Source organism: Antennarius striatus, chromosome 22, assembly GCF_040054535.1.
Source record: "Antennarius striatus isolate MH-2024 chromosome 22, ASM4005453v1, whole genome shotgun sequence".
Classification (NCBI taxonomy): Eukaryota; Metazoa; Chordata; class Actinopteri; order Lophiiformes; family Antennariidae; genus Antennarius; species Antennarius striatus.
In genome coordinates, this window is record NC_090797.1 from 8,045,925 (window position 1) to 8,065,447 (window position 19,523).

General features: G+C 40.4%; 1 protein-coding gene across 4 annotated transcripts in view; it reads left to right on the plus strand.

Annotated features, from left to right (window-relative positions):
- The first annotated feature begins 12,215 nt into the window (after positions 1–12,215).
- Positions 12,216–19,523, plus strand: part of ppp1r12a (protein phosphatase 1, regulatory subunit 12A) — a 43,310-nt gene continuing 36,002 nt past the window's right edge. For 2 of the 4 annotated variants that reach the window (XM_068306642.1, XM_068306643.1), the window contains exon 1: positions 12,218–12,545. In XM_068306642.1, coding sequence (XP_068162743.1) covers positions 12,309–12,545 — 237 coding nt within the window. In that variant the 5' untranslated portion in view covers positions 12,218–12,308. Of the gene's footprint in view, positions 12,546–19,523 lie in introns of all 4 variants that reach the window. The other 2 variants (XM_068306641.1, XM_068306640.1) reach the window with 2 other exon arrangements.

The following is a 19,523-nucleotide window of genomic DNA, read 5'->3' on the forward strand; positions in this document are numbered from 1 at the left end:
TTTGTATTTAAAATTAAATGATGTACCCCATCTGACCAGCAATTGAGAGCTTGCAAAATAAAATTTAAATATCTGATGCTTGAACAAAGTGACTTTATTAGATGTCCGCTTTTAAGATTGTAAATGACCAGAGTTCAGGATATTAACTTCAGCTTCTCCTGCTTTGAACTGAGTATTAATCTACCTTTGGATTGGGTTCAACAAAACAAAATGATTCCATTGTGTATTTCTTTGGGCCTTATTGTTTCTAGAGCAGGTTAAGGGTCTCAAAGCTGCACTTGAAACATCGAATCCGTGTAACGGATCTGGCAGCGGAGCATCGCCAAATTTGCCAACTTAACAGCCTCTCATTCGACCGTTTGTGTGCGCTGTCACACATGCGCCGGTACTTCCCCTCGATCAATCACACTCACTCACTCAGCTCGCCCACACGATCTGCTCCATCACCCTCCTCCTCTTGTTCCATCTCCTCTTGCTCTACCGCTGCTTATTTCTCTCTATCTGACACTTTCTCTTGTGTGGCTGTGCATATGCGTGGGTTGATTCTGGCTGGGGTCCACATACGAGGCAGTGGCAATGGGTGAAAACGGGGCTATGTGGGGTCTGGCTGACATCTCAAGTGATAGAGAAGGTCACCACTATGGCAAAAGCCTTCTTTCATTTTTCTTGTTTCTCCCCCCGCCTCTCCGGAATTTCTATCTGATGGGATGTGGAACGAGGTGCTCCGGCTCTTGACAACATCTGGGAATACAATGATGAATATGATTGCAGCCAGTTACTAGCATCCCCTCTGTTCTCTCCCTGTGCCTGCACACATTAAAATGTTCAGAAGATGATTAATCATGACCTTGAAAACGAAAATACATCGTAGAACCTGGGTCTATTACTCTAATAAATATACGACTAACAATTGTCCACTTATGCCAGCGTCCTGTGTTTTCTTTATAGCTTGGTTGACTGCCGTGGTGTATATATTAAATCTTTTTGAGAATTTTCTTGTGTTTTTAGAGTATTTTATATCCATATTGTGTTTCCTGGTATGTCTTTCAATCTGTGCTCGGTCATTCTGTGTTCCAAACTCCCAGGGGGAGAGGAGACAAGGCTGGGAAGCTCTGATGGGAAAATGGGCCAGCACTCTTAGCCCTCCACTGGAGAGCTCCTTAAAAGGCTTGGAGAGATGATGTCGTAGACTCTTTCCTTTCCCCCCCCTTAAGTTTCTTCGTCCCTCCTACAGCGGCCTAGCAGCTGGAGCGAAGCCAAGTTTTGGCCAAACTCGTCATGCACATCGGGGCAACACACGACACTGATGACTTCATGGGGCTGAAATAAGGCTTCCATCCATCAGAAGCTGGAAAGGATTGAAAGGAAAGATACGACTGCCAGGATTGGGAATTTTTCAGCCTTTTTGTACTCACTCACTACTATTTTGGAGAGTTGCCTCAAAGCTTCCATTAGTTACAAAGCAAAAGCAGAAATAAGGAAGTGCAGTGTCGACAATAGCAACAGATGCAGAAGAGGCCTTTTGCAATTTGTGTTTGAGTAAGAGGGAACTTCTTTTTTAGACACTTTGGCGTCCATTAGCTGGATATGCTACATCCTGGTAGCTCTGGTCTGATCAGAATTTTCCAAACATATTAAATAATGGATGCCTTCACATACAGCTGCTGACATTTCTGTTTCAGGAAGGCAAGCTCATTTTTTCCATCACAGCCACTGCAATGGGTCAAGAACCACTTCATGTACACAACAAGGCCAAAACAGATTCCAGTACCCCTTTCAACCCAACAAAAAAATATTGTTTGCACCGGCCTTTCCCAGGTGGACTTCCAGGTCTTGGAGAGAGGTGCATCATGGGTGCGTGGGCGAGCTCTTCACCCTTCCCTCATGAGGCTCAAATCACTGAGCCATCTGCTATTATCTGGGGAATGTTCTCCACACACTTCATGGACATATATGTACCAGGGCTTTGACATCTTCGCTATTTTTAGAGGCCGTCGGCCACTGGAAGTTGTTACAATGATGTCAGACAGACTTTGAAAATAAATCTGATTGTTTATCTTTGGTTACACTTCCTGTCCGCTTCTCGTGTCAAACTTGTTTGTGTTTATCCATCTGTCAAACGGCTTGTTCTTCATTGTGGAGACTTATTTTGCCAGATTTACATCACCAAGTTTACAGTTTATTATTCTAGTAATGTTACAATTTCAAAGCTTAAATGTCCTGCTTGAGCTTGCAGTTTGGTGGCAAATAACTATCTGTTGGTTAGCTTATTGCTCGGGTTGGATTTTATGTTGGGGAACATGCAACCTAATTTTTTCTTGATGTCATAATCACAGCATCTTCAAGTGCAATTCAACTGATTTTTAAAAGTCATTTACAGTTAAATGAGACAGATGTGCACTCATAGCATACAGTATATCAAGGTTGCAGATCCTCTATCTATTATCAGGTTTGTGTGTGTGTGTGTGTGTGTGTGTGTGTGTGTGTGTGTGTGTGTGTGTGTGTGTGTGTGTGTGTGTGTGTGTGTGTGTGTGTGTGTGTGTGTGTGTGTGTGTGTGTGTGTTTCTGTTGAGTGAAGCAAAAGCTCTTAATCTTAATTTCAAACTTTCCCCCCTGCGCACATTCACATTACAGTTAGAACATTTTAATTACAGAGAACATTTTAATGCAAGACGTAAACTAGCTAAGTAAAAGTAGAGTCTCTCGTCACCAGATTAATGAAAATGATCTGCTCGAATGCCTCACCGTCATTGCCCCACATAATCCGGCAATGATGGTTTATACTGTTTTCAGTCTCGGACAGTTTTCTACACATATTTTAATTTAATTTAATTTCTATATTTTCTCCTCTTGGTCAATAAGGTAAGTTGTTGTGTTCTCCATATGAGGAATCACTTTCTGGGGAAGTAACTACACAATTGTGCAACTCGAGATGTTTCCCTCTGATTCATATGACACTTCTGTAAGCCTGAGCTCCTTTGTACACACAAAACCATCCTGATGAAAGATGGCAACACTGAGTGTCGCTCTTATGAAACTGTGTGCACATACAACCATGGCTGTTGATAGAGAGGTGGCAAATAGACATTGAGAGCTAATGAGCTGAAGAGGGAAAATACCTCCATCATAATACAGTGCGGAACATAGCGCACTTCCAGGTGCCGTCAGCCAATAGTATGCACGTACGGTATCACGTGACTGCCTACCAAAAATCCTCGAGGAGGTGAAGTCACAAGCGTTGATGCACGAATGCACGAGGGTGCACTGTATACATAATCATTATCAGAGGTAAATGGAAAGAAAATAGGGTTTTAAATTTCATTACCCAGTGTTACAGTTGTTGCCTTTGCATGGCAGCAAAATGTCAAACTACTCCTGCTAATATCCTCAGACAGTGTTTAGAAAGTTGGTACAGCTGGTAGAAAGTTTAGCCTCTATTGGAGACATGATCAGAGGTGGCAAAAGCCGTGAATTCTGAACAATTCAGTTTGTTTCCAGTACACTGGAGACAAAGCAGGATTGCACTGGTGTTTACTGAGCCTATGTGACAAGTAAAGTTTTCTATTTTGCTCAGAAGCTCAGTCATAGGAAAGGGGAAGTCACCCTTGACGAGTTTTGAGGCAGTACAGGACACTCTGCAAACACCAACACCTCCTGCTTTCCTTTTGCCTCCACATCACTCACACCCCCGCCATCGTTCTCCTCTTTGGCTCAGGTAGGAGCAGATTGCGGCTGTTGACAGATACCTCATGTGATGAACAGTGTCAGTCATCACTTTGTCAGCCCCAACACAGGCACAACTCACTGTGGGGCCCATTTCTAGAGGATAAAACAATACTGTAGGCAAATGAATTTCTCCAAAAAGCTGCGTTCAGAGTTTGCCTTTCCATGCCAGGCAGCTGACCACATCAGCATTCAAAATGGATTGAATTTATATTTCTCTGCTCTTCAGACATTGGACGGTGGCATCAACACTGCTTAAACCCCACATCTACCTGGGAATTTTAAAATGATAGCTTTTCTATTTTTTGTTTGTACCCATCAAAATATTATTGCCAAGGTGTCAGGAGGCAAAAATACAGATAACAATCACATTTCTGGAAGTAATGCATTAAATCCAGTTTAAAATTTCATCACCTGCGGTTTTTCCTCTTCTTATTGTTTTTGCCTGCACGATTTATTGTGCAGTGTGCTGCAGAAATGGAACTGATAGTACTGTGGCTACATAAAGTGTAATAACCATATGTGGGTGGCTTTGCTGCATGGGAGAGTAGCACAAGTAACACATCTATTTTTAAGCTGCTGCTTGAGCCTTTCTTTGTGGAGTGTGTGGATGGAATTGAACATAATTTCTGTGTACAGTAGTAGAGATAGAATTAGAAGCTGGATTTGAATGCATTACACAGTTTTTGAGTCTCAGATAGAGCTGCTATGCTTGATTTGAAGACAACTATTGCCATTGTTGACGATCCTAAATCAAGGCTTTAACCTCTCTCTGAAACGAATTGAATATGATGGACACGGGAAACACTGTATCCATTGTATCTGGTGGTAGATTTTAGGATTAGCGAGGTCGTGGGAGATGAGCACGTTTATGAAAGGAGATATATGACACCTGTTAATTGAAATGTGAACCTGCACACATGTGAAGCCAAGTTGCCTTGAAGTCCTGCCCATGACAAATGAAATGGTCTGTGACCCTTGACCTTGGGGAATGCACCCACTGGGCTCACACCCCCTGATCATCCTCAGGGTTGAGTTCAGTTCACAGTGTGTAAGTGGCATTTAAACCTGATAGGGCCATGGCTTTAAATACTGAACACGGCTTTGTTTTTCCGCTCATGCTTCTTTTCATCAAGGTGAATGGAAATAATGAGGGCACGAAGTTTCAATGGCTAAATCAAGAACTCCAAAACAGGAAAAACAGATCTAAGAGATAAACGTTGGAATCAGCAGTATGGGAGTATCCTTTCTGCTTTCGAGGAAATCATTTCATGGAAATATGTATTGTGAGATGCTGCTTGGAGCACAAGCACTTGCTAGCTCTAAGTGACCCATTAGAGTCACTTAAGGAAGTGATATCTTATCCTTGTCAGACAGGAGGAGTCTCTCTTTCAACTTACATATAAAAATGTTGTCAGACATGCTTGAGAGAATATTTAGAGTTACTTTTCTGTAGTTCCTGTTTGGTCTGATTGATTCCTGTTTGCAATCTGTAATTGGTTTCCTTATAAACCCCTAAGCACACATTGATAATGAGTATAAGGACATAACCCAGGGTCATTTTTAGCTAGCTAGAGCTTGAAATATTATGTTTGACAGCAAAAACTAATGATCTTTTTTTCCATGCTTGTCGGAATGATTCATTGTAGCTTTTAGCACTAACCAATTACAGCCTTCACCACAGATCCAGATTTTGGCCTATTATTAGCCTCTATTCTCTAGGAAACAAGGTCATTCAAATAGCCTTGTCTTATTAGGCTGTCGCTACTCATCTGAGCTTAAAGAAACACACATTCCAAAATCAAATGTGTCTGCACTATAAACTAAGTCCACTGTTCATTTCTGCATACCTGACATAACATCACCATACATTTGAACTGAGTTAGCATAATAAAACATCCATTGTTATCATGCCTGTGTAATGGCCTCGGATAGAAAGAGTAGAATTAAGTGATGCTGTGGCCGTACAGCCCCTGTTAAGTGAAAGCAACTGCCCTATTTCTGTCATGGGTCACAGCTCAGCTGTTGTCTGGGAGTAGGTGACCTCATGAGCACTCCTCGAACCCTGACTACCTTCCCCGCCATACCCAACACTCCTGTTCTGGTGCAGGACACTGTTGCTAAGAGGTCTGCCAATGTTGAGACAGTCAATTGTACTGTGAACGTACTGTGTACATTACTTATATTCGTCAAGTTGGTGTTTTCTTCAACAATGTTCACATGTTAAGTCATATATCTGTCAAATATGACATTCACAGAGAAAACAGTGACAGGCTGTAGCTCCACTGCACCTTTCAGCCCTGACTCCAATTCAAGTTGTGTATCTATGCAACTATCACCCTGCCTGGAGTTAACATGCATATTGTGTTACCTCATATGACCACATCTCACTTCCCTACTCAATGTGCAACACATTCATCCCCAAATCAAACAGGTGAAGTTCAGTTGAGTAGGTTCAAACAGCATTATTTAATTCTCCAGAAAAATTAAATGGTTTATTCTTTATTCAGTCCAATGCCAGGGGAGGAATCTGGGGTGAAGTTTCCACGTGACGCAAATGTTGCCTTGTCCCCATAAAACATTCCCTACGAAAACTAGGAAAGTTGGAAATGGTTGGAAAACAAAGAGAAAAGAAAAACTAAAATAAAAACTCATTAAAAAAGCAAACAAATAAATAGACAAAAGGTGGCACGGTGGTGCAGTGGGTATGGCTGTCTTCGCACAGCAAGGTGGTTTCCGTTTCGAGTCCTGCTCTGTGCAGAGTTTACATATTCTGCGTGGATTCTCTCTGGACTCTTCGGCTTCCTCCCACCTCCAAAAACATGTTTTTTCTACCTGTGGCTCCACGGAGCATTGGCGTCGTGCACGGAGTATCCCCTGGCTCACGCCCCGAGGAAGCTGGGAGAGGCTCCAGCACTCTGCGATCCTCAACGAGCGGGTTATGAAGATGAATGAATGAATGAGTAAACAAACAACGTGGAGAATGTGGATATTATGTCATACAATCTGTTTGGATCATACTTTTATTGTGGACTGAGAAACATCACACAAATATTGATCTGCATTAGAGGTTATTTGTGGGTGAACTATTTCTTTCATATGATGCACTTGATACCAAACTTACGAGTAGGCAAACAATTATAATGAATGTCCTATAAATCTGAGATTATGACAATCATGGGATAATGTGAAATTAGATGGAAGCGACCTTTGCAGCAAGTTTTGCATTTGGCCCAGAATGCATTCACTTACATACTTGTGGTTAAACTATTATAATGTGGTCGGAGTGGCTTGACATCAATGTGTCCTCGGTGGGGGCAACCACACATACACTAATGAGTTGTCCACTCATGATTAGATCACCCAGGACGGATGTTAATACCAGGTATAAACAGGCTCTCTGCGCTCTGTGGGATACACGAGGCGTTGTGTAATATATTTGCTCCAAATGATTAAAGGACCCAAGGTGGATAAACAGCGCACAAACACACACGCAGAGGAACCCACACAAGCATGTGAAGTAGCGTCCACAGCTGACGAGAAGGCCACAGCGTGTGACCACCACACCAAGATCAGGTTGCTATTATTGTTTGCCTGGATGAGAGTGGTCTGAAATAACCTGCCCCTCTTCCTTTACACCACCTGCCATTCTCTTAAAAGTCTGCACTCTCTCTTTCTGTTTCTTTGCCAATTTGTTTCTGCTCTTCCTCTGCCTGACACAAGCTCGACCTTGGACCAAGTCTGCTTTCTCATTCCACGTAGCCTCTAACTGACAGTTGAAGCCCCTGATGACAATAAATGGGGAGGTTGTATTTCTACACATAGTTAATGATGTCACCCTGTGAGTATTACTACAGTACATGGATGAGCACTTCTGGGAAGAATAGTTTTGTTTTCCGTTGCTGCTGACTCTCACCTGATATGACAAGTTGAGACTGGCATTTCGATCCACGAGTGACTAACTGAAAGGGTCGCAAGGGCTGAGCCAGCATTATCAGGGTAATTCTCAAGATCACTTTTTAGACATGGCTAGATAACATCAAAGCATTACTATTTCTATATGCTTGATAGCACTGCTGTGAACTGGGGAAGGAGATGAGTGTGTCGCATCACAGGCGCCAACAACAGGCATTAGATGACATGGAAACAGGGTGTCTGGCTTCTCTCAGATGAGACGGAGGTGTCCACACTTCACCAGTCACCCCACTCTGAGTGGTGCTCGTCTGGGTCACCTGCACAGACATGCTGGTGGGTATGGACTGGATACAGTTACTGTTTAGCAATCAGTACTAGGAAATGTATTTGGAAGACTGTACTTCATTGAATTATGTGAAATGTATACTGATAAAACCAGTCCACAATGTCCAATGATGATGTTTTGTATATTCAGCATCAAAATATTACTCATGAAAAGACATATCCAAGATTAAGAAATTGACATGAAACTTATCTGGAATTGCCACAACATGGCATGGATTACCAGGATAACTGATGGGAGATCGGATAATATATATTAGTTGTAATATTCTATATTAGTATGTCAAGTTTTGTCATATTTAAATATGAACTAAGGTCTTACAAATAGAGACGGGATAACAAGAGTCTAAAGAGAAAAGATATTTCTGATATATTACAAAATTTTGAGGAAATCTATTTTCTTTCTTGACAAATATTGAGTGAGGGGATTGGCACCACTGACGTATCTGACAGCTAAATTTTAAATAATGAACTGATATGCTTAGCCAAAAAACTGGAAACGCAGAGACAGGTATTGTGAGATAGTTATCTGTCCCCTTAATGTCATGCAAGCTGCTTCCTTATGTCTGCAGTCTAGGCTTGCTAGCAGCATTACTGTCTGATAGCTGTAGCTGCATATGAAATAAACAGATATGAGAGTGGTGTGAATTTTATCCTGATAAGAAACTCAGAGAGTATATTTCCCTGAATGTAAAACAGTCACTATAGAGAATTATAAATTTACTGCAAAACCTCTCCTTTCTCTGTTTTACACACTGTGGCTGTATAGGTCAGACAAGAATCTGTATATCAGAGGTGGATGCGTAGTATGATATATAAATGATCAATGCCTAGATCAATTACAATGGTAATGAAAGACCGTTTGTCTAGATGGCTCATGGCTGTTGCAAGATCAACCTCAAGATCTCATTGTCTGAGAACCCTGCCTGAAGTGATGCTGATGAAGGGTTTTTCTCCTGTGTTGCATAAAATATTTCTGCTGAATCCTCTGATGTCCCATCAGTGATAACAAACTCCTGTATAACTCTTTGGGGTCAAGTCTCTTACCATAATTATTTGCTTTCAAGCACTTAGCTGTAAAAATCTCTTAAATTTACTTATTTTCCCATTGGATTGTTCTTCCTCATCTAATATGGCAGTGAATTGACTATTTATCTTATCCAGTACCACATACTCAAAAATTGATCTGAAAAATTGTTTTCTTTTTCTGACTCAGTAGTCCACCAAATTGTTACCTGAATGCTTCACTGTACATATACAGCGTACATAAATACATACAGTACATACATACATACATATAGTACATACACACAACAGTTTACATGTCTTCAATGCAATAGATGGCCCCACTTAGAGAACTGTGTTCTGTAAGAGGGGCCTTCTCGGATATTTACATGTGTTCTAAACTAAATATCGGAGATATTTACATGTTTAGGAATGCACATCAACTGCTAGAAAGATTCTGATCTTCTTTACATTTTGTCCTATTTGACCCTGAGCCAAACACAACTTGAAAATTAAGAAAATTCTTGGCTACTGCATTGTTGACATAAGAAGTCAGATATATCTTGAATATCATGTCCATAGCATCTATATTTGCATCTGCTGACTAATATGTCTATACTGTGAGAGATTAAATTTAAATAAACCCTCGTGAAAGTCTATCAGCATGTACAGTATACCTCTTACATGTGTTCTTTTATAAAAAGCATGCATATGGAATTGCATTTTAAGTTTCTGACATTTAAATGTATAACAATTTAATAGTATTTATTTAAAACCACCCTTGGAACAACTGAACCAAAACTGTGATATAAACACGGGCTTTTGCTGTTTGTGCTGCACATATAACACACTCTGCAGCTCTAAATCACACTTGTGTATCCTGCAGATACACAAACACCCACACGTTCATTATGTCCTGAGCTGGATGTCACCCACATGGCTCAGTTAGTGCTGTCAGTTCCCCACTGAACGGCAGCTTACACATCACTTTCCTTCCAACCATCCCGATATCAGCATATGTAGCCTCCAGCCAACAACTTCCAGTCACTGACGGTGTTGGTGTGCCACTATGCTATGACTCAGTAGAACCACTGTAATTTCCCATGACATTTCTGTAACATTGAGGATTGCTATCAACAAAGCTGCTTGGACTCCCCGTCTCTCACCCTCAGAGTCGCTTATGCCACAATCCAAGTCTCAGTTACTGCATTTGCAGAGAATAAATTATTTAAATGTTTCTACATTCAGCGTCAGCCACATGAGGAATGGTTCTGAGAAGAGAAAATGGGGGATGGCGTGACATTACACAATGGTCCAAAATGTGTAAATGTTTTGGATCGTGATTCTGCTTGAACAGCTTGTTATTCAGGATGTCAGCTTCAAGTTCAATAGATGGGTGGTATCTAATCGAGCACATGCAGAATCATTATCACTTTTAAAGTGTCTTTAAATCCAACAATAACATCACTATTATGTGCAATGACAAGTCAATAAAAAAGCATGCATCATAACCACATCTTGCGTATGAAGAGGACACTTCTGCACCCCCAGCTGAGTGCGCATGGGTGTCTGCCAACAATAACATGTGGTGGTGCCAAAATAAAAACAAAACAAAACACTTAATGCTTGGCCACCTTGCTTTCACTTCAGGTTGACTTGGACCACCCCGATGCTTAAGTCCACTTGAAAATTCCTCCCAATTCAAGTGTTCTTCATCAAATTATTACAGGTACTTTATGGAAATGAGGTTTCTACTTGCCCTCAGTGGCCAAAGGTTTTTCATTGGATAGAAACAAAAACACGTCCGATAGGTTTCAAACGTAATACGGGACCTAGATAGAATAGTGGTATTATTTGATGTGATCCTGTGTGAATGAATGGGGAAATACTATTAAAATCAAATTTGTTGGTTAAAGGTGTTCTAGTATGAAAATCACATTTTTACAGGTCTCTACATATACATAGTGGTCCTACCTCACCCGACCAAGTCCTAGAATCTGGTAAACAAATGCTTCCTGCATCAATAAATATTTGGAATTTTAGGAATTCATTGCCCGGACCGAATTTAAATGATCAGATTTTGCTAGAGTTGCCGTTTGTGACGTCACAAATAGCAACTCTAGAGAAAATAGGGACGGCGCCCATAGCCAGTTCAATATACAGTACTCAAATCTTACCTCTCCCATGTTTCATTTAAACTGCATTAGTTTCGCTCCCAGCAATCTGTCATTGTCCATGACGATTGGCGGGAAACAGCGTAGTTTCAAGTTTTAGGGGTAAATTTTTATGGTAAAGAAGTCATATTATGAGTGTCAAACTATCATGGGACTGTTGATTTTAAGGGCAATGACATATTGGGGACACTGAGCTGCTTGAGGCCTGTCTGTCCTTTGTCTGTAGTGCTATCTAATTTGCATACATTTTTATAATTAATGAACCATGTTACAGGTTGGATGTAAATTTGGCTTGATTTTATGTAAATAAATGTAGGAAAAACAGAATCAATGCATATCAAAGGTAAGTGAGTGACCTCTGCCACTCACAAGAAGTATGGCGAATGGTAAATTGGATATCTTTATCTTTAATTATGTGGATGATGTTTAGAAATGTTTGAATAATACCCCTCTTATATTTGGATTTCAGTTGCATTTGCAGATTTGTGATTTGTGTGTGTGTGTGTGTGTGTGTGTGTGTGTGTGTGTGTGTGTGTGTGTGTGTGTGGTTTTACGTTGTGGTTGCTGAATTTAGAGCGAACTTTTGTCTTTTATTATGTACAAAGGAATATCCCAACTAACACCTGTGTGTAAATTAATATATGAAGTAAAAAAGAGATTCGTACAAATACTTGCTACTGCATGTAACAGCCCTTCACTCCCTGCTGTTGAGCTTTCTGAATGTTATGTAATATTTTCCAAAGTACTCGTCTTATTTGGTGTACACAGCTTTTCAAGGATTACCCAGATCACTCTCCCCTCATAATCTTCTGATGATGACGTTATCCTGCAGCTCGAGCTCCAGATCTCGCGATGTTATGGAAAACAATTCAGACGCCTCTCTCTCTCTCTCTCTCTCTCTCTCTCTCTCTCTCTCTCTCTCTCTCTCTCTCTCTCTCTCTCTCTCTCTCTCTCTCTCTCTCTCTCTCTCGCTCGCTCTCTCTCTCTCTCGGCCTCGCTCTCTCGTGCTCGCTCTTTCTCTCTCTCACTCTCGCGGCTCCCCCCTCCTCCCCAGCCCTCCCTTCCCACGCCCCAGTGCGCTGTGGGATAGTGGCACTATAAAGTATATCCTCTCCCGGAGAAAGATAAGAAGCCCGAGACAGGAGGGGGATGAAGATGGCGGACGCCAAGCAGAAGAGGAATGAGCAGTTAAAGCGATGGCTGGGCTCGGAAACGGACCTAGAGCCTCCTGTTCTGAAAAAGAAGAAGACGAAGGTGAAGTTCGATGATGGCGCCGTGTTTCTGGCCGCCTGCTCAAGCGGCGATACTGAGGAGGTGCTCCGAATGCTTGACCGGGGCGCTGACATCAACTACGCCAATGTAGACGGTCTTACGGCTCTCCACCAGGTTTGTGTTAACCTGCTATATGTTTTAAAGCCAGTCACTAGCATTGTCAGCGTCCGCAGACTGAATGGGTTTGCTGCTAGCAACTGCTTACCCTGGAACACCTGTCAAATGGAAGCCATTCCCATCCCGTTGTTTACCTACCTAGCAGACCCGTCCTTTTCGACGAAGAGTAACGTTAAAGATGAAGTCATTGGATTCTCTCTGTGCTCAGTTACGAAATCCCGAACACCAAAACACAGTATTGACTATGCATGTGCCTTACAAAATCCTGTCTAAATTGAGAAACAAAGTTTAAATCTTCGTTTTCATGAATACTTTCTGACCAGTGAACTAGCATGGTATTCTCACTGGGTGCAGTCTATTTGCTGTACTGCAGCATTGCAAAATGTAGCATTGGGTGATTTTCCTTGCAATATACTTTCAAACCGAGTAACCACCAGTGATTTTTTGGTTCATTGATATTGTTGAATATAATTTATTTCGGTTACCGCGACAGAGTGACGCCAGAATTAGAGCGTAAAGGCTGTCAAATGAAACACAGTCACCATGGCTAAATGAATTCCACAGTAATGGCTATAACCCGGCTAGCAATAGCAATAGTTTTGCTGATAAACCCCCGAGTGCGACTGCGACTACTCTCTGGAAGGGAAGCAGGCGCTTGCTAGCCATACTAAGTTCCAACATTATTCGACTGCAAGGCTAATGTTGTGCTTGAGGCTGCAACTGAATTTATGAAATAGTATTGTTGTTTACAGCAGTGTTTGATTTATTAGTTAAAATGTCAGCTTGTTGTAAACATTGGGAAGACAATTCAGTACCATTGTGGCTAAACGGAATGTATGCTACGTTAGCTGGAAAAGCTAACTATCGTTAGCTGCTTTAGAGGTTTAGCTATGGTAAATCCATTCGTTATGTAATTTGAGAGTCTGCGTCAGCGGCTAGTATTACTCGTCAATATTTAAATTCTGTGCCTCTGATGTTCTACATGTAGTAAATATGTCCGATTTGTGACTGGGATGTCTGAAGTGCTAAGCTAACTATTGCCCACTAACCACTTAGCTACGTGCTGTAGCTCTCATACACCTTCATAGCCAAATAATGAAAATGGCAGCCCTGTAGAAATGTTTTGCGCTTTACCTCAAGTCTGAGGCTTTTTGTAACTTTGCGTGGATAAACACTGCTTCGTGATATCTCTAAAGCACCAGTCTAGTAATTTGAATGCACCTAGCTAGTAGGTGCAGCCCGTTGAGGAGAGATGTGACCAAAAACACAGTAACAATAGAGGTGCTTTAAAATGGAAATACTGTACATTTTAAAACGAGGTCTGAACACCACCGTGTGTGTATGAGTACATCCATATAATCTCCAGCTCAAATATCTGCTATGGTCCAAATGTAACATCACTTCTACTAAATACTGCTTAATAATGATTATAAAAAAATTAGGTTGAAACCATTTTTAGACTGAAGCATTTAGTCTTATGTTTTTGTAATTAATGTAATTTATTACAAGGGAATAAAGTCATTTTATTACAACATTTAATACTTATGTATTAATAGTATAGTGTAGTTACACCTAGGAAGAGTACACCCCTTGTTTTTTATTATGAACAATTAAAATTTTTTATAAGTGACTATAAGTATATACCAGCACATTTGAAAAATTAACAATAAATTGTGTCTCACGGCTTGCAAGAATACCAACGTGAAGACACTTTGTAGCATCAAAGATCAACTTTTCAGTGTGTGAAATGATTAAGACAAATCGAATCAAAAACAAAATGCAAAAACACGGTGTGGATTAGGGTAAAAGGTGAGTATATGAGCAAGTAAATGCACATATTGCAGTTTTATTGCAGCGTCAGCTATGTTTTTTCACTTGCTTATTTACATAGAAACCTTTTAAATTATTGGACTATTAACAAAGGAATTGTTATAATAAATGCTTAATACCGACATGAATTTGTTGTGATGTCATCTACACACACGTCTAGTCTCAAAAAGCCAGAGTATTGTTAAGGCGCTGCCTTGATAAGTTTAACACTGTCCAAGACTTTGCACCTTTTCTGAACTACGTAAATAGATTTTTTTAAGAAAGTATTGGTTTTTTGTGAATATTTTACACCTCTCATTTCTGGTTAATAACAACTTTTAAATAAAGTTGTCCTTGTTTTCAGAGTTTGATGTAAGTAACCATCTACTGAATAAGAAGTTGCTGTGCGTGTGTGTTTGTGAATTACTTGGAAGAATCTGGGGTTTTGAGAATTGTGGGACATTTGCATTTAAAATGCAAATCCAAATACTGCTGGCAGGTCAAGCAGAGGTTTGTTTCCTTAAATGAAGTGAAGAAGAGATGGAGTGTTGGTCATCTGATAACCTAATTGAAGTGTGTTTTGGAATATGTGATTTGTATTGTTAATAAATATATCTTACTGACAGTTTAAATGGTCTTCAAGCTTACATTGTAGAGTATGTCATGTGCTCTACAAAAACCTAAAACATGCTTTGAGTTTACATGTTTGCACTGCCAAGTAGATCAACACACCTCAACGTTAAGTCAGTCATCTTCAGATTACCACCGCTATATCTGCCGCAGCGGGTCACGGGGAGCCGGAGCCTATCTTGGCGGCATAGGGCGTGAGGCGGGGGACACTCCGGGCACAACGCCAGTGCACCGCTGAGCCACACTCAAAGACATGAAACCATGCACACACACACTCATTCCTACGGGCAATTTGGAACGGCCAATTAACCTGAAGCGCATGCTTTTGGAGGTGGGAGGAAGCCGGAGAACCCGGGGAGAACCCACGCAAACACGGGGAGAGCATGTGAACTCCGCACAGAGCGGAACTCGAACCCGGGTCCGCCATGTTGTGAGGCGGCAGCGCTAACCACTGTGCCACTGTGCCGCCCTCAACGTTAAGTGTGACTGAAAATTTAAAAGACATCACCATCTGCACCATTACAATTAGTTGAAAAATGTGGATAACCCTTTTTTGTAAAGCAGTGGATGTTGCTCAGATTAGTAATTATTAGAAACTGTTAGCAGACAAATTTTTTTTACCATTTCAAAACACATAACTGCACAGAATATGTGGATTATAAATGCTGTGCTCAGAAGTGCTTCATAAACAAGCTAGATAAACAAGTTGGCAGAACATTGCAGATTTTAGAAAAAAGCACTATGACAATAAAAGCTGTTGTGTGTGTGTGTGTGTGTATCTTTATATGTACATATAATATTTTATTTGTGGATACAGTTATCCCTCTTTACTCGTGGTTGTTGCGTTCCAGGACCACCTGTGAAAAACGAAATTACGTGATATAGCGACAAACTTTATTTTATTATTTACTTTAATTCAAACATTTATGGACCCTCCTTATACTGATATTAAACCACTTTATATCTTATTACCTTTACCCACACTGATAAACTGCTTAAATCACTTTTATGCTTCACGGAATTGAGCCGCATTCCATGAGTCTCGGAACACAGTGCACTAATGGATGCTGTCAGCCAATGGTGTGCGCGTATGGTATCACATGACTACCTACTAAAAATCTGTGCTGTTGTGAAGCCATGTATCTTGATGCGCGAAGAAGTGAGGGATTACTGTGTATGCGTATGTATATACTGTACATATACAGTGCACCCTCGTTACTCACAGGTAATGCGTTCCAGGAACCATACACAAATAACGAATCCTGCAATATAGCGACTATCTTATTATTTACAATAATTCACATAATAAGATTACAAATGCTGTCAGACAATAGAATGTGCGTACAGTATTAGGTGACTACCTACTAAAAATCCGCAATGAAGTGAAGTCACGCGTGTTTATGTGCGAATGCGCACGGAATTACTGTATAATATGAATACAATTATTTTACCTCTTTATTTTTTATTTCAGTTGTATGCGGCAATTAATATCCTAGCAACAAAGGATGTACTTTTCTGGTAACATTGACAATTTCCTCCCCCTACTAAACTGCATGTCTGCTAAATGTTTGACCACAGTCTTTGTTGTGAAGTGTGTCATGTTGTTACATGAGGGCTCACTCCTCACTGGGGGCAGTGATATCACTCTCAACACTAGTGAACGATGTAGGGTTATAAATACCACTGCCACAAGTTCTCCTAACTGGGTTTCAGAAGATGATACTAAGTTTGGGTATGACTCAGAGTCTGTAGCTCTGCTTTGTAGTGCAGCCCTGGCGTAATTTCACATTTAGGTTAGAGGTTGTCTTCATGTGAGTCACCAACCATCCACCACTTTAAAAATGACTTGTTGCAGAAGGACCTGTAAATATATTGTCTTAATTTGTTTTTTCTATGATGTGATTCATTATTGCAACCATTACAAGCATTCTTTTTCATGTGGAATTTGTCAGAAATTACATTGGAAGCATTAACTAGTAGTTAACTAGTAGAATGCCACTTGCTAGAATACCAAAGCGAAGAAAGAACTGATGATTTTTTTTCAGTATGTGACATAATTGAATAAGACAGATTGATTCATGCAAAAACACAAGCAGTGTGCATTAGGGTGAAAGGTAAGGAGTATATGTGCAAGTAAATGAGGGGTCCAGTAGATAAGTGGAGATTCCAGATCTTCTTGGCTGAAACCATGTCAGAGGGTAGCATTCCAAGTCCTGTCGTCCCAGGCCACACATTCCTCACATGACAGTCACTGGAAACCATGGTAAAGAGAGAGCAGAGCAGACATTCCTCAGCTGTCACCTAAACCACTCCTCTCTAGTCATTCTCTATGACCTGCCTCTCCACGGGCAATGCCAAGGCTCAGCTGACTGTTGCCCACTTGGCTCAAGGCATTGGTGTTGTCGCTCTTCAAAAGAAAATCTGAACACTGACCTGCACCTGAACTTTTTGCCTGTAGCGTCCTTGGCAGGTGCCGATCTCCAGGAACCTGTCAGTTGGGTATAACAACAGGTCTTTAAAATCTTTCTGCTACCATTACACTCCCTTGGTATGGCCTCAAAATCTATGAGCATTATCTTGCACCGTCTCCATGACAACTCACGGAAGGTTGCTAGTCACTTGTGTTGGTGGATTTGCGTGTACAGAGTGGGAGTTGCATAATAGAGAACATAGTGTGTTTGGTAGAGCTGAACATTTTAAAAGCAGAATCAATCCATGGATCCTGTAATGGAACAATTACACTCCATTTGGTGTAAGAAGGTTAAGTGTCTGTGTTTTTTTTCATCCAGACTGACATCAGTCATATTTATACATTACATAATTGCTTTGGTCTCACTACGGTCCCAACCCTGACATTCTCAGCTGTGCCCGAGGCTCGCAGTTGGCCAGTGACTGCTGCAAAAAAAGACATGCCTTTAACATGTCCACGTCCTCTTGATAAAGGGAACATGGAATACTCTTACATACCCCAATCCCCCTGTCTGAGAGAGAAAATCCTGCCAGCTTGTGTGGAGAGGCCCCTTGTCCCAGGCAGGAAAAACCTCACATTGTGTCATAGATCCTCCTTCTAGCTCTCACCTGTTTTCCTAGCTTACACAAAAGACATGCAGGTTGGTGATTTATTAAGACTCACGAAAGATGTGTCAGACCTTTATCTTAATAATTCACCTGCATCATACCTCCCACATCATTTGACTGTGTAATATTTAGTGTTATAGATTTTTAAAATGACAGGTCATTTTTTAGCAGCTGGTATTTGTAAGGGTGTACAGCATATGACCCAAAAACTGAGAAAAATGAGCTGACAAGACATTGTAGAAGGACAATTTTGGTAACAGACAGAAATCTCATTCTCTGGCTATCAAAAGTTGAAGATTATAAATGAATTACCTTTTAGGAAAGAAATGTTTTCAGATTGTGGGATTTTTTTATTATGGGTAATAGGAATGATTAATATTTCTTAACTAACTGTTTATCAAAATCCAGCTGGTTTTGACATCACTTGATTTTATGTTGAAATGCAAGCTAACATGTGACATTTTGCTCAATGTTTAAATGTTATTAATTGTGTTACACAAATGACTTGTTCTTAAACTATGTTGGCAGCAGGAGATGATCATGTTTCATGTGTTATATGGTGCTTTGCCATGTGCAGACCCAGTATGCCCATGTCTTTTCTCTGATTCATGCAGCACACTCGTCTCCTATGCCTCCTATGTCTTTACACTGCAGGTCTTGATCGTCAATTCCGATTTGTTAAAAACGACTCTAGTATTTAAGACAAAGCAGTATCTTTGTACTGGTCATTTAATGCTCATGTGATCTTCAGGCATTTGGATATCTGAAAGAGGCTGCACAAACCATCCAGGTTTTTTGCTCTACCTCAAGGCCACTGTACAGTTGCATATGCACATGCATTTGTGTAGTTATTGTTCAAAATTATCTAGCTTGAAAAGGCAACTGCTCCTTGAATGTAATTAGTCATTATAACTTAGTATTTTACTTAGTCTAATATTTGGACATATATTCTTTGTAACATGGGTTATGTTTGCTTAGTGTTGCTAATAGTACATCTTTGTCAAAAAGTGCAAGCCAATATGAACTCATGGAATGTTGTTGTGATCAGTGCATGAAATGATATTTGACTGTATTATTTGGACTCTGTACCATCATCCATAATTTTGATGATCAGATAAATCATCGGTCTTTTTGTTTCAAGGGTACATTAAAGATATTAATATTTGTTATTAATCACAACATTATTAACTACATGAAACAAAACATATCTTGCAGAAGTAATGTAGCTTGTTGAGTTTGGATGGCAGGGGAAACATGAATGCATGAAAGAAAAGTGCTGGAATAATCTGGATTCATGACAAATTCAGACACTACAGCAAAACCTAGTGAATGGAAAATGCAAGTATTACATTTATATTATTTTCATTTTCTATATTACCCGGTTGTCAGTTAAACAACAATCAAAATCTATTATTTTAAGTGTTTCATTAGTACTGTATGAATTGGTGTACCTGGCAG